Source organism: Gavialis gangeticus, unplaced genomic scaffold (assembly GCF_001723915.1).
Source record: "Gavialis gangeticus isolate Ggan-Ray unplaced genomic scaffold, GavGan_comp1, whole genome shotgun sequence".
Lineage (NCBI taxonomy): Eukaryota > Metazoa > Chordata > Crocodylia > Gavialidae > Gavialis > Gavialis gangeticus.
Genome location: NW_017729031.1, coordinates 33,944,329 through 33,960,489, shown reverse-complemented (window position 1 = coordinate 33,960,489; position 16,161 = coordinate 33,944,329). Strand labels below are relative to the sequence as shown.

The window sequence follows — 16,161 nt, the reverse complement described above, 5'->3', positions numbered from 1 at the left end:
GGGGGGGGGGGGGGGGAACTCCATGGATAATCCAGTAAGCTGCCTGGTTTATTTAAAAGGCAGGTTCCAGAAACTCAGATGCACAGGAGGTTTTTCACCATGAGAGTTGCTCAACATTTGGGTACCAAACCGTGGTTACTGACATGATTTGGGGGGGGGGAATAAGAGAAGTACTGAAGGATACTGACCCACAAAACGCAAAACCTTGAAAGTTCGGCATATTGCCGTCTGAGCCACGTCTTTAGGATGGTTTAGCAGCTATGCTCCCACTGTCGCCTCCACTCCGGGGCAGTTTGTTAGAATCCTCATGGTGTTTTTATTCAAGATTCTGCTACCTTCAAACCTACTCAACTGGCACCGCAGCCCAAGTGGTTTGGGAGCCAGAAGGTGATGTAAAGCCACTCAAGAAGTCCTCAGTGCCTTTAGCTCCCATCAGTAAATGCTCAGCCCTTGAAGTCATAGTATATGACTTCATATCCATTACTTCTATAGCATGTGGCACTTCCTATCCACAGTATATGAGTTCTTATCCATTACTTGTGTATAGCACTTCCTATCCATTACTTCCAGCACTTCCCAGCCATTACCAGTCAAGAAGTTCACAGGGGCTGTAAAAGGGGTGCTAGGGCTGAAGAACTGCCCTGATGCACAAGCAGCTAACATAAGAAGAGGTCCCATGCTGCTCCCATTATATTCCCAAGCTGAAGGGAGTTGTAAATATCCTGTTCTATGAGAGCTCCTGGGTTGAAATGAAAGGCAGCTCACAGGCAGGGCAGCTAAGGCTTAAAACTACTATCTACTGGTCAGCTAGCAAGGAAGTGGGAAGCGGGCTCCTTGTGACTAATGGACTTCAGTTGGGCTAAGTGCTTAGCTCCAGTGCAAGGGCCGCACAACTCATTACGAGAAAGGAAAGGTGCAAACACACGCATACACGTGTGTGCGCACCCATACAGGCTTTGTGTCAACCGAGAAGATAAAGAAGGCATTTGTTACGTACCCATCTCCAAGGCTGAAGCTGTTTGGAGAACTGTTGTAACTCGGAGATGGAGCATTGTTCATTTGATAAGGCACGTCTGGCCATGGAGAGCACTGTTTGAACAAAGCCAATGGGGACACTGAGCACAGAACACTGCCACAGGATTCTCCTTTTACATCACTGATATGCTATTGCCACTCTATTCACCCCTGCCGAGGAGAAGGATGTGGCCCACAGATGCTCCCCCCTGTGCTCAACAAATTCCTTCCCATTATGCATTTCCCCTCCCTCCCATCTCCCTTCCCACAAAGCTTGTCTTGGCTTAACACCCAACCAAACGGGGCTCTCCCAAGTCAATTCAGATCGAAGGCTGGAACTGTCCAACGATACAGAAATAACCCAGCTGGGAGACTCGAGTTTCAATTATAAATCCTCAAACTACAGCAACAAAAAGGAACCAGAAGCACTTTGCAATATTTGGCCTGATGCATTCAAAACGCAGGCCTGTGCTATCAGCAGAGGAAGTCAGGTTATAGAAGCAGGTTGTTACAAGAAAATCCCAGTTAGACACAAGCAAAGCTGCTGAAGACCTTTGCAAACACACATGCAAACAAACAGATGAGTCAGGGGAACTACAGTTAGTTCCCCTGGACTGACACTGGTACAACTCCACTGAAGGCAGTTGCTTCATTCTGGATTTACACCACTGTAATCAGTAGCAGAATCTGGCCCTGTTTGATGTCCACTGTGGAATACCCCTGTTTACAATGATAAAGAGGAGACTTTTTTTTTTGTGGCATTCCTGGGAGTTTTATCACCTCCACAAACAGCTTTGGCAAATATTTAACTCTTGAACAACCAGAGCCAGAGGATTTTCTGATTCAATGTGTCAAAGTGCACTGGCGCTAACAGAAAGAGCCCCGGGATGGGTCAACCCTGTAGGATTAAGTCTCTGTGCACAAAGATCTTACTGGAAAGGACTATTCAGCATTATAGGACAGGTTACTTAGAATACTATTTCCACCTCCCCTCCCCCTGCTTAATGAATGGGGAGAGGGTTGTTTTTACTATCGGGAGGGAGAAAGACCCAGCTCGGAAGCAAAATCCCCAGGCATCCCTCGAGCAGCAAGTTTGAAGCCCGCTGCACGCTGATGTGCAGCACCTGGATTACGGGAAGACGAAAGCCTCCTTTAAGCTGTATCCCTGCAGGATGCAACTGGAGCATCCACCCCTTTCAGAACGAAGCTGATCAAAACCAAATTCAGCGTCATGGGTTGTGAAGTATATTCATGCTAGAACAGAAATTACCAGCTGGAGCAGGTAGGCTGTTTATCCATGCCAACACTGCATCTCTGATGCTGGCTGGTACCAGATGAGGCAGAGGAAAGCATAAGCCATTTCTTAGGCAACTACAGAGGGGAGTGATAATGGTTGTGAAGGACAAAAGGGAAGGGATGGGGGGCAAAGGAAGATCATGCATCCCCAACTCAAGCAGTTTATGTCCTGAAATTTTAGTGTCCAATATCTCTCTTTTTTTTTCTTTTTTTTTCTTTTTTTTTTTAATTCCTTCTAGTGTAATTTTGCTAAGCTCTTGGTCTCCAATAAGTGCTCTTAGTATCAGTCTCCACTAATTGAACACCATTTAAAACCTAAGCTACTTGAGTCAAACATGTTGCCCAAATGCAACAGGATGGTGTCAGGTCATGCATGGACCATCTTACCTCCGTGAGAATGGTCGTTTCATAAGAAGGCTGATATTTCTCCTTCTCCTGTGCGGTCTTCTTCTCCATTTTCTCTCTGTCAGTCTTCTGTTTCCTGTCAGCCCCTTTAGGCTATAATCACAGAGCACAAGCATTTCCTTATGCCAAGTACTACAGGGCTGGTAACAGAGGGCCACAGGTTTTGTTTCATCTGCGTACAAAAGTCTTGTTGACATCTATGGGCTTTCTACACATGGAAGGAGAGCAGGACAAGGCCTGTATTTTTCAAGCAGCCATTTAAAACAAGACTCTCTCGTGCCTAACACATGCTTTGATCATTCCTGTAGCCCTTCCGACACATGCCAAGGGTAAAAAGTAGCCCCTGTGATTGGACGCCGGCTACTTCAAGGTGCGAATCTGAGTTAGGAGGGTCAGTAAACATTGGCGCAAATTCTATGGGAAACCTCAAAGTACAACAGCCAATGCTAAACTCCCTCCATCAAGGAGGGGATGCAGATTCAGTTTGGACCCCTACTTTAACGAGTCACTCCATGGAAGGGTAACAGCTCATTCTAAGTTAGCTGCTCTGCTATGCAAGGAGGTGAGATCCTGGCTCTGCTCATTTTCCACTCCACTGGATAGGAAAGCAGGGGGCCACTTACTGAAGCATCAGTTCAGTGAAACCAGTTTGGGAAGCAGTCATGCTCCTAACCTCAGGGAAAAGCAAGACCACTCGGAAGGACTCCCCTCCCATTCTTGACTACCTAGTTGCAAATCTAGAGAACTCTACTGAACCCACTGGAAATCACTCTGGATTTATACAAGAACAAGTTGCTAGGTGCCTGGATGCTTAATAATATTTTATACACACACGCACACACACACGGTATTGCCTTTTGAAGCATAGCAGAATTAGCAATAAAGATGGTGTTTATTCTAAGCCATATAATTATGTACGTCTTATATCCTATATACGCACACACACACCTCTAAAATTTTATATATAATGTTTTATATAATCTATAATTTAATATATATTATATATTTGTGTATGCATGTGTGCACACACACACGTTGAATTATAGATGCTATAATATTATATAGCATATAAGCCATATATAATTATATGGCTTAGAATAAAATACTATCTTTACAGCTAGTTCTGTTATGCTGCAAAAGACAATACCTCTTGGGAGTTAAGCCACCTTCGATATAACAGTTTCATTCTGCATATGGGCACCTTCTCATGGAGTTGTCATTCCCAGCACCACAGCAAGAAGTTTTAAACATCTTACAAAACAGCACCTAGCTGCAATCTTCTCTCTCACATTTCATGGGTTATGGAATGATCCATCTCCAAGGTCATGAATCTAATCAGAGGCATGACCTAGATGCACAGCATGCTTTGTATTGCTATGGTACCAGGACGTTCGGCCCCTTCACTCCCAGGAAAAAGTTCCCTTGGAAGAGCTGGAGAGTCACCAGTTTAATGGCTTTCTTCCTGGCTCTATTCTTGTAATGTAAGCAAGACTAGCACAAACATTTTGAAAACCTCGAGTCCTGCAAGATCAACATCCCCCCCATCTCACCCCCAAGACAACTCAGGCAAGTCAGAACTAGCCCATACCTTGAACACTTTGATCTGACAGCTTGCCGAATGCAAGTGCTCTGTATATTCGCCATTCTCGTTCTGTTTAAAGGTGTCAATTTGTACCCGGAAGGGCACTCCTTTCTCCCCGCCATGTTTCCGTGGCGTGAATTCTGTGCTGATACAATGTACCTGGAAAAAGAGATTGTGTTTGTAATAGACTGGGTTAAGGAAAGCCTGCACCACCCCGAAGTTTGGGGATCTAAGGCAGTGGTTCTCAACTGCACTTCTTAGATTTGAGGTACGCCCCTCAGAAAATGCCAACTCTTAGGGTTTTTGCTCATTTTTTTGACTACAGAAAAGAACTACAACCATGAATGCTGCATGCCCCCAGAAGCTGGGGGGGGCACAGCGACTGCCTGCAGGCGGTGGTGGTGGTGGCGGCAGTGGGAGTGTAATAGCAGCAAGCGGGGAGCTCCCGCAGGCGGTGGCGGGAGCGTGGCAGCGGGGAGCTCCAGCAGGCGGCCACAGCAGTGTCGGCAGTGGGGGTGGGGGGGGATTATGGATTAGCATTATGGATTCCTATTTGAAATCTCTGGGTTTATCTTGTGAATCACGTTTGCACATTCAACAGTGCTAACGTTGCATGCCATGTTGGGCACCCTTGAAAAGCTATCAAGGCATCCTCGCATGCCATGGCACCCTGGCTGAGAATCACTGGCTTAAGAGGACAGGGTTGCAAATGGATGAGACAATCGCATGCAGATTCATCAAAGCAATCAAAGTATTTCTCTTGCATGCACTTTGGCTCCTGTTTCAGTCTCCGCTTCTATCAAGCATCCCACGCTACAGACTGTCAGCACCACTATTTATTCCTTACCTGAATGAATGCTGACGCTCTCTTTGATGGATCCCACAGAAATTCAACAGTGTTCAGCTGGGTTGGACTGGCTCTGGGATCCAAGATGCCAACTGACAGGGGGATATCTGTAGGAGAAAACCCCTAAAATGTTGTAAAAAATATCAAATTGAAGCAGAGAAGCAGAGTTTCAGACACACAACGAGACCCATGTGAACAGCCAAGCCAACCAGTGTTATCTCATTTTAAACCAATGCGGTTGGGGGGTGGTTTCCAACCCCAGACGTACCATTTTTTAAGCAATAATGAAATATGTGGCTTCTAAACACTGTACAGGAAACACAATGAAATAGTCTCACCTATGTCAAGGATGCGGTCCCCTGGACGACTCCATCGCCATCCTTCCAGCTGCTGGTGCTCCGTGTACTGCAGGCGCCGGTCGTGGAAAACTACACGAATGATGCTCTGTTAAGAAAGGAGGGCAGGAGGAATGAAGTAATCCAGAGGCTCTGGTTGGGAGGGGATTTTGGTTTCCCCACTGGCAAGTCTGATCTGTTCTTCCTACACGTTTGTTCTGGAGGAGAGCAGTGTCCCATGAAAGTCACCCAGCTCCACATCTGTCCGATTTCCAACAAGACCGCTGAGACTTGCTTCCACAAGGCAATGCTCTCTTTGCACTTCGCAGAGACCTTGTCAGTTGGAATTTGCCCTAATTCCGGCAACAGATGGTCCGTCATTGAGGCAGGCCTTCTCCAGTGCTGCTACTCAAGTATAGACTGGGAAAGCCTCTGTTTACAATCAGGAGAACTTTACCCCAGCATCACTTGAGGTGTGCACCAGCAAGGCTACGTCAATGGTCGGCAACAAACCAATTGCTGGAATCAGGACAAGTGCCCAGTGCGGACAAAGCCAAAAACAGCAGTAGCACCTAGCACTAAATGTCTTCCTTTGCATATTCAAATTGATACACTAACATGAGCCAAGTACCCCTCACCTCCCAGTTTCCAAGTGAAGTCCATTTCCTTGCTTTGACCATCTATTCAGGATGGAAGCAAGAGATGCATTTTTTCATATGATCTAGAGAAAGGCCCAAATCGGACCCTAAACCCAAGCACCACAATCTGAAAGAAGCCAGAAGTGCAAAATCTGAATCCAGATCCACATTTTGCAAGTTCTTCCTGTTTTTTATGCTGCTCATTATAGCACACCTAAATCTGCCTAAACTAGGGAGATGTTCTAAATCCAGATCTGGGTCCAAATTTTGCACGCGTGCACCCTCTCTTCCCCTCAGAAGAAAAACCTGGATCACTCCAAACAAGAGTTTGGGTGAGGAAGGTTTGATATCATTACAATACCTGGATCCAAGATTTTGAGTGGCCCTGTTTTGTTCCCCCCAGTCAAATCCCCAGGACCAGAACCAACTTCTGTACTTTGTGGGCTGGGCCCACGCCAACGTGAACAAAGTCTTGTGAAAAATGGAGTTTGTCCTTCTGAGGGCACATCTCGGCACAGGTCTATTGATCGTGGGGCCAATTTATAGCTTTGCATGGGTTAGACAGGAGACACTGCGACTCTTAAATGGTATTGACCCCCTTTAGCCTTGAATTTTGGGATTCATTTGAACCCAAAGCTCAATGAAACTCTAAGGACATGACCAGGGCCAAATGAAAAGCTTACAGGAAACCCCACAAAGCCAAGACTGCAGAGTCCCACAAATCTCTATGGTTCATGAGTCAGGCCTTCAGTCCCATTTTCATTAAACACAATGGCAAGATATCTCCCATTGTCTTCAATGTAAGCAAGGCCTTGCCTTTTATTGGTATCTGTATGTAGTAGCAGGAAGAAAAGAAATCTATATTTCTCCTTACCTTTACATATTTTGTGTTTAAATCTTGAAACTCTCCCACTTTCCTATTCTCAAGTAGACGGATTTCATAAGACTGACCTAGAGTTTAAGGAAACATTTCCAAGGTGTTTAGCATGTTGTAGCAATGAGAGAGAGTCATGCTGGCATTTATGTTGCTAATAAAGTATTAGATTGATCAGGGAAAGCTCATTCTTGGCAACATAAGCTTGTTTGTCCCACTAATGGGTAGGCCTTAAAGCCAGGTAGATGTGGGGGGGGGGTAGTCTCATGGTTAGGGCACTTGGGCTGGCGATGAATAGATCTGGGTTCATCTTCCAGCTCTTCCACAGACTTCCTGATGACTTTGAGAAAGGCACTTCATCTTCCCATGCTTTCGTTCACCTATGCAACATGGGAGAAAGCAGCATTTCCTTTGCCTCATCTGTTTAGTCTAATCGTTCGCAATGGGGACTGTCCCTCCTGAACAGCTAACGCAACGGGGCCTCTTCGCTCTACTACAGTGTGAGCGGGGATAGTTTGGGTCTGATCTTGCACCCCATCCACTTCAGTAGGACTTGAACGTGGCCTTCTGCCATACAGTTCTTGGTTCTGACACTCATCCTGCAGGACCAACGATGGACACTGCAACTTATACAGCAATGCCTTGCTGTCCCTAGGAGGGATGCTGCCAAAGCATTTGTTTCTGCATGCATTAAAGAACTGCCAGTACATCCACAGTGGCAGCATATAGGACTGAGAGCAAGATGTAGAAATTACAGGGAACCTAGAGATACCAGAACCTGGACCTGCAATAAACCTGTTGCATGCAACCCATCTGCACCGAACCAGTGCCTGGAACAAAGGCAGGGCAGTGTCAATACAGTAAAAGGAGGAAGTAGATACCCAATATAGCCAGTTTTTCCAGTTTGTCTTGCCATCCCCTTTTGCTGAAGAATGCAGCTGAAAGTGGAACAAGGCAGGCCCTCAAATGGCAATCGCTGCTGATTTTCCAGCTTAACCTGTGTTACCCTCCAAAGGAAAAAAAAAACCAAACCCCTATGAACAGATGCATCTCCCTCAAAGCAGCTGTCACTCATCGGCGGGAAAAAATGCTACATGTCTGGATTTGAATCCGGGAAAGGCAGACATGAGATAACAGGTACAGCATTTGAACAGAGAGCCTTGAGACTCGTGGCGGTTCCAGCTGGCATTGTGCAAAGGGGCAACATCTAAACATCACAGGAGCTCGGGGTAATGAAGCTTGTTCTACCGGCAAAATAGAAAGGCTGGCCACGTTCTAGCCCCAGCGTTTGCACCAGACACCCAAGGCTGACAGTGAAGACCCATAAGCAGGATACAACCCTGGCATCCAGCAAGTGGCTAGAGGGGGGGAAAAAATGGTAAAGATGTAAGTGGCATACAGCGTTCCAAAATCGTACCGTATTTACTTAAATCCAAAACGTGGTTTCTTCCCTCCCAACCAGCACAAGGGTGGGGAGGATCCGAGCACCTTCCTGGGGCACGTGGCACCTGACCTCCACCTTTGGCCCCAGGCCCAAGCTGGAGCTGAACGGTCACGTGCTCTGGGCTGCAATGGCTTATTTAGCAGGGAAGGGGGAGAAAGCTTGGAGCCTCCCCCACTACCTCCTCCTCCTCTCCCCTACACATCCCCCCACTTTGCCTTCTGCTTTGGCTCAGGTACTTCCAGCACCAACCCTGCCCAGCCAGAAGTTTCCATTGCTTTTTCTGGCTGGGCAGGGCAGGGCCATACTGCTGCTGACGTCGCACAGCGGGAGTAAAGTTGCGGCAGAAAATAAGGGTGGGGGGCAAGGCAGGCAGAGGCAGGGAGGAAGGGGAAGGGGGCCAGCTGCAGGAGGGAGCAGGGAGTGGGGGAGACAGCTGCCCATTGCCCTGGAGGAGCAGAGCTGCTTCAGAAGCAAAAGGGGGAAAGGGACAGGCATGGGGAGGGGCAAGAGCAAGGGGCAGGGATCTAGACCCTCATCCTCCCCACCGCATCAGTGGGGTGGAGGGAAGGGACATTTAAGACACCCTACCACTAATTAGATTCTATAAATGAAAAGTAATAACACATTTATAAAATTTTCCATGTACAGAAGCTAATTAGTGGAAGGTTGCCTTAAAGTTGAAATGGGCTTGGATGTGGGTAAATACGGTATGTGCAACTTTTGGAAATGTGGGCCAAAAGCACCTGGTTTACTTTCAATAGAAACTCGGTCTCGCCACAAGAGCGCAGGATGCTGGACCTGGGGTGGCTGGCATTTGTACGAAGGAAGATTAGCGTGTTCAGCAAGTTTAAGAGTTCCCCGGAAAACAATGGCGAGCTAGATGCCTTTTATAGGAGTCCGGGCAGAAGCGCCAAACACACACTTGACTTTAAGCAACAGAAACTCCACTGACTTTCAAGTTAAGCATGCATTTAACTGGTTTGTGGGATTAGGACCTTTCCCGTCCTCCTTGTTTAACACACCTCAAATTCTCTCCATATAAAAACACCTCCCTCCTCCATGCTCAGGTTCATTTCCAGATACATTTGAGTAATTTAACAGAAGACAAGGGGGAGAAATTGCAAATGGGAAGGAAAACGGGCAAAGGCCATCTCCCTATTAATACGCACATTATGAGGGATCACAAGCAGCCCAGCATGAAGTGCCCAGCAAGTGCCAATGCAAAACCTGCAAGGGCACTTTCTACTGTAATTCACACCATCACTGAAACAACCGTGCAAGACCAGGCAGGAAATGCACTTCACCCACACACCTGGAAGCAGCCAATTCGGGGTCTCTCTACCCCCATGTGCCAACTGAAACACTGAAATAGAAAGGTTAAGGGATTTGTCCAAATCCATGCATAGGGAGTCAGTGGCAGAGTCAGGAAGAGCACCCAAGACTTTCCAGATCAGAGTCATTAAAAATGAGGGGTGGCAAGGACCTTAGGAGGGCACATCTTGTCCAACCCCCTACTCAAAGCAGCACCATCCCCAACTATATCATCCCACCCAGGGCTTTGTCAAGCAGGGTCTTAAAAACCTCCAAGGATGGAGAGTCCACCACCTCTCTGGATCACCTGTTCCAGTGCCTCCCCACCCTCCTAGTGAGAAAAGTTCTTCCTAGTATCTAACCCAAACTTCCCTTGCTGCAACTTAAGACCATTGCTCCTTGTTCCATTATCAAATGCTCAGAGTCAAATGCTCAGTGCCCCATAAAAAACCACTTGACACTTACTTAAATATGAGCCGTAGAGGCTCTCATCAACCCCTACTGCACTGGCCTTGTTTGAACTAACCTAACTTGCCCATCATCAGCTTCCATAAGAGAAAAACTTAAGTGGGCCCTGTTCCCTCCAAGCCCTCTTTATATACCAGAACTTTGTACTACAAGCTGTATTGCCTATAGTCCCAGCCTGGTTACCAAACACCGGCCTGAATTTAAAGATCCCCCAAAATCAAAACGATTCTGTACAGATCCAGACCAAAACAAGGGGAAAACAGACATTCTCCCCACATGTAAATCCTTTCCCCACAAAGGCCTGCCACGTTAATATTAGTTGAAACCCAAGGGAAAATGCTTTGTGCAAAAACAAATGGGTTATCAGACTTGAATATCCAAAAACCATCATTCAAAAAGACTTTCCCACAGTAGTCGGTTGGGTTTCAGGCTCTAGACAATTCCTCCGCAGAATACTCGTCAGATAAGAACGTGGCCCGTTGAGTTTCACAAATATTTCTATGGAACGTGCCATACTTCACGTGCTTCCTAAATGTCCTTATGGAACAATTCCCTGCCGCCCCACCCTCGTCCGAAAGCAGGTCTTACACAATCTTGACTACAGGCAAGGTTAGCATTCCTCCACACCCGCCACTATTGGCCTTGATGCTGTGACAGGGCGACTCATTCAGATGTGCCGTCAAATCCTCTCCCTCTGATTCTCCCAAAAAAAACCAACAAAAAACCTTTCCCTTTGTGTTGCAATTAAGGAAGATCTGCATTAGACTTAGTAAGTAGGGGTTAGAGTCTCTTCTCAGTTATGCAAATCTTTTATGTAAATAATAGGAAAAGTATGACAGCAGTAGAGCCCTTATGGCGGTCGCCTGGTTTGCCCTCCCCTAAGAGAGGAGAGCCCCCCTGTAAGATTTGAAAATCATAACCTGGGGGAGTCTCCGATTTTATTATGGCATTGTGATGAGCAGCCCAATTTTATTTGCAGATGCTCACCAAGTGTCAAAGTGCAATTTGAACCCTGGATTCATTAGTCCATGGTCAATGCTACCCTATTATTCCCTGCTATGGATAGAAAAGATCAGATGGGGCTCAGGCACTTTTTACTGCTCTTGTTCAGACCAGCTCCAAGGAAGGTTAGAGGATGCCTGGGGAAATGTGGATACTATTCCTACCAATGAGACAGCTGCACCAGTGAGGGTATTACAATTGCCCATTGATTATTGTGGATGTGGCAAGAATTACCGTTGTGGAAATACTGGATCAAAAGTATTGTTTTATAGACTAGGAATGAAACCTGGCCCTGACTGAAACCAATGCCTATGTCCCCAGTGACTTCAGTGAGAGCCAGGACTTCAACCAAAATCCGAGGTAATCCCAGAGCCATATGAAGTCACTCAAGAATCAAATGGGTGCATATTTACAGCTTTCTATGCATGCTACACCAATCCCTCTGCTACAGATATGAAAAAATAAACAACAACAACTTGGCTAAAGAAACATGGGGGACCAAAATACTGCACTCCAATTCCTAGAACAGACTGCAAGATCCAGGCTAGTGCTGCCACTGAACCCATCTCTAAGGTGAGCTGACTTTTACATGTGAGCACCTCCAGAAGCATAGGAAAGAGTTTTCCCTTAACTGAAGCTATTCATCCATTATCCCAAGGATTACAGATAGGCCCAGAACCACATAAATAGCCCAGAGGCATGCATGCAAGGGCTGACTGCCTAAATCAAGGCCCCCTGCTAAAATAACTCAGCCACATGTTCTCATTGTGGATGAGAACACATGGACCATCTGGTCCCCCATTTACATTTATGAGGAACGACTAAAATAAATAAGGTTATTTAGTCCAAAGAAGAGGAGACTGAAGGGTGATTTGATGACAGTCTTCAAATACCTGAAGGACAGTTACAGAGTGGATGGAGGTGGCCTTTTCTCTGTGGGCGCAGGAGAGGGGACTAGAAGCAATGGCCTCCAGCTGCACCAGAGGAAATTTAGTTGGAAAGTTCTTCCTCATCCCCAATCTACGAGGGAGGTCAAGCATTGGACCAGCTACGTAGAGAGATGGCAGACTCTCCATCCTTGGAAGTCTTCAAGAGCAGGTTGGACAGACACTTGGCTGGGATGGTTTAATCGGGGATGATCCTGCCTTGAGCAGACTAGATGACTTTGAGGTCTTTTCCAGCCCTGCTTTCCTATGATCCTACAAGTGGTCAACTTCAGCCAGGCTTTGCCTTGACCTGCAGAGCTCCCAAGAAGAAGAACACCAAGGGGCCACATAGGACACTTGGGGAAGTAGAAACACTGCAGTTACCCCAGGCTTGCCCTGCGGTCCCCATCTTCAATGGATTATCCAGTCTTTCTCAGAGCAGATCTAAACCCCAGTGTGAAGGGAAAGCGCTTGCTGAATCTTCTCCACACCCATGCTCACAGCATTCGTATTGCTGGTGGGACTGCACCAGTGTTAACAACAATGAGCCCAAATGTTCCCATATTAGGAGGCTTTCCAGGCACACAGCAGAACATCTCCGTTCGGCAGGGTGTTAAGAAGGGTGAACGGTAGGTTTTCCACAGTCTTGGACAGGTAGTAGAGAGCTTACTGGTCTTATCTGAACAATTTATGCATGCTGACAGAACTGCGTTGCAATACTGGGCATCCATTGGAGCACAATGCCCTTTATAACACTATTGAATTAAGGAAATATTTTTGCAAACAGGCTTCTCATATTTGTGCCCGAAATGAAAGAGATGGTTCCATCTCTAAATCTCATCCAAGGCTTCTCTTATGGAGACCCCCTTCCCACCCCCAATCCCGGCTTCCTTCATAGAGCAACGCTAACAAATATCCAGGTGACAAGGTATTCCTAAAGAGACAATTCGGCTCTCCAGTTCACTAAAGGTTTCACTGGGAAGAGGTTATGTTGCCACTTTTCATTTGAAGAGGGCAGTCCCAGAATAGCAGATACTTACATAAATCCAGGAGTGAGCAAGGAGTTCATGCCATGTTGCTTGAGAAACAAGACTAGGCCAGGACAAAGTGAAGTGCCTGGATTCACTATGTTCCTAACTTGTACTTTATGAAACAATTCCACCTATCTCCGAGACAGAGAGATTTACAGGCTGTTCACCAAGTAACTTCTGCCATCTTTGGCAATTAATGCAGGAAATAGCAGTTGCTACGTTTGGGACAAAAGAACTGAAAGCCAGACATTTGCTAAAAAGTCACTTCTATTACACTTCCACCACTGGGATTGGGTCACATCTGCTGGACAAATTTCTAAAATTTGAAAGGAGCTGCTGTTCTTTCAATATTCAAGGTTATCTAACGTTCAAATACTCAACTATTTGTCGAATTAGAAATCCTACTTTAGTTATCAGTTTAGCAGCCTAAGAAGGATATCCAAAGATGTGGCACTGATAATGGCAAAAACACATGGCCAGCTGAAGGCGACTAAGGGGGAGATGAGCAGCCGTGGAAGGAAGAGAAAAGTCATTTTCCTCCAAAATCCAAGAATGCGTAAGGAAGATCAGCATATGTCACCATTCAAAAAGAATTGGATCATTGTTTTTGATCAGATCAGCAAAGAATTCACAAGCTAAGGAAGAGCTAGAGGAAGTGATAAGGATCAGGCCACAGTCATGCATACTTCAGCCATCTGTTCTGGTTGACAAGCACAAGGTACAAGCCTGGCCCCTGCACACAGCTTGAGAAACATCCTGCAGAACGACTTCCAGAGGCTAAGAAGGAGACAGAATAACTCCTCCCCTGGCCACACACGGCTTTGGCAGCTGCCATGGTTGCCTGTTACAGCTGCAGGGCTCAATAAGCTCAGTTAAATGCAACGTGGGATGCTAGGAAGCCACTAGCCCACTATGGGCCACCCTCAAACCACCCTCTATATCAATGATTCTCAACCAGGGCCACCAGGGCACCCTGGGGTGCCTTGAGGTCCTTCCAAGGGTACCGCACAAAGCCAGCACTGTTGTGTGTAGAAACATGATTCACAAGATAAACCCAGAGATTTCAAATAGGAACCCAATGCCTTAAAAGCATTTTGAACGGGTGGGTCTTTCTGAGCTCTTTGCAACAAAAGAACTACTCTAGTATTTTTCAGTCACCAAAAAAAGGAGCAAAGAGAGCTGGCATTTTCTGAGGGATGTTTCAAGTCTAACAAGGGGTATCTTGAGCCAAATGAAGAGTGCCTTGGAGACTAAAAATGTTGAACGCCACTGCTCTCTACCATCAGGAGCCCCTTCAAGGAATAACTCCCGAATGCAGGGAGCAGTCCTACCCCTCTGCCTTCCCCTCTCACTGAAGCCATGCATACTCTCTTTTCTTCAGGAGACTGCCATAGTCTTAGATTCATAGACACCAGGTCTGGAAAGGACCTCATGGGATCATCAAGTCCAGCCCCCCGCCCAAGGGGCAGGAAGTCACCTGGGGTCAGATGACCCCAGCAAGATAACCATCCAAACGCTTCTTGAATATGTCCAGAGTAGGTGCTTGCACCACTTCTGGGAGGTGTCCATTCCAGACTCTGGAGACTCAGAGAGCAAAGACGTTTTTCCTTATCCCCAGTCTAAAATGGTCTTCCAGCAGTTTGTGACCATTAGACCTCGTCTTCCCTTGGGTTGCTCTGGTAAACAGATGTTCTCCCAGATCCAGATGCACACCCTGATGTACTTATAGGCTGCCACCAAAGCAGGTTTCCTGCTCTCCTGACCTCTAATCATGCAGGGCAGCTCTCCTCTGGACTCTCTCAAGCATCTCCACGTCCTTCCTAAAGCATGGAGCCCAGAACTGGATGCGGTACTTCAGATGCAGCCTCACCAAGGCTGAATAATGCGGGAGGATAACATCCTGGGTCTTGCTTGAGATGCATCAGTAGGTGCAAGGCAGGGCTTTATTTGCTTTGCCAGCTGTGGCATCACATTGGTGGCTCATATTCATCTTGTGGTCAATCACCCCAAGTCTCTTTTGGTCATGGTGCTAGCATTGCCGAGGCTATAGGCACGATGTAGGTTCTTTCTCCTGAGGTGGAGCACCTTGCACTTCTCAAATGTTGAAAGTTATCAGGTTTTGATCTGCCCACTTTGCAAACCTAAGTCAGCCTAAATCCCCAGCCTATCCTCTAATGTGACCACGCTTCCCCATAATTTGGTGTCATCTGCAAATTTAGCCAGTTTGCTTCTGACACCCAAATCCAGGTCGTTTATTAATAGGTTAAAGAGTACTGAACCCTGAGGGATGCCAATGGCCACCATGCATCCTTACCTGAAGCAGAGGTTTTGGTTCATAGCGTGTTTCTACCCTGCCTCCAGTGACAATCAAGACAGTGGGGTTGCAGGAACCAAACAGAGGTCAGTTCAATTAATATAGGTACTTTGTGTCCGTCTCCTTGTTCTACATCTTTGCCCCCTCTGGCATTTCTCCTTCTCCACCTCTTGGTCCTATCCCTCTTTCCATCTCTTGCCTCCTGAATGCTTAAGACACTCAAGAGCATGACGCATTAGAGGGAAGGCCCAGCACTTATTTACTGTGCCAGCACCCCGCTCAATCGAAGTCCACAAACCATTTATTTCAATCAAAATGGATGCGCCGAGACATTTAGCAGTCCTAAACTGGCATTCTCCCCCTTGCACTGTGCAGCACACATCTTTTATTGGCATTTAATTCCTTCAAGAGATCTTCAGTTTTGAACTAAGAGAATGTAACGGACCAAGAGACTCCAAATCACATCTCAACTTACTTGGTTCAGTCATGGCTAAGGACAGAAATTACACATAAACTGGCTTAAGTGATCAGAAACTATTTAAACCTGTAACAGAACAGAAGCTCAGTATACATAAACCAGTTTCAAAATGACTCAAACTGGTTTAAGATAAACCTGGCTGACTGTGGTATTAGGCTTAACTGATTTGGGTCAAACTGGTTTATGGAACTTCTGT

General features: G+C 46.5%; 1 protein-coding gene across 1 annotated transcript in view; it reads right to left on the bottom strand.

The window, feature by feature from the left end:
* The window catches only part of TFCP2L1 (transcription factor CP2 like 1), a 50,589-nt gene that overhangs the window by 12,134 nt on the left and 22,294 nt on the right, over positions 1-16,161 (bottom strand). The window contains exons 3-8 of the mRNA XM_019522603.1: positions 6,992-7,068; positions 5,483-5,588; positions 5,145-5,251; positions 4,304-4,456; positions 2,698-2,808; positions 998-1,089 (exon numbers count right to left, since the gene is read on the bottom strand). Coding sequence (XP_019378148.1) covers positions 998-1,089; positions 2,698-2,808; positions 4,304-4,456; positions 5,145-5,251; positions 5,483-5,588; positions 6,992-7,068 — 646 coding nt within the window. The remainder of the gene's footprint in view (positions 1-997; positions 1,090-2,697; positions 2,809-4,303; positions 4,457-5,144; positions 5,252-5,482; positions 5,589-6,991; positions 7,069-16,161) is intronic.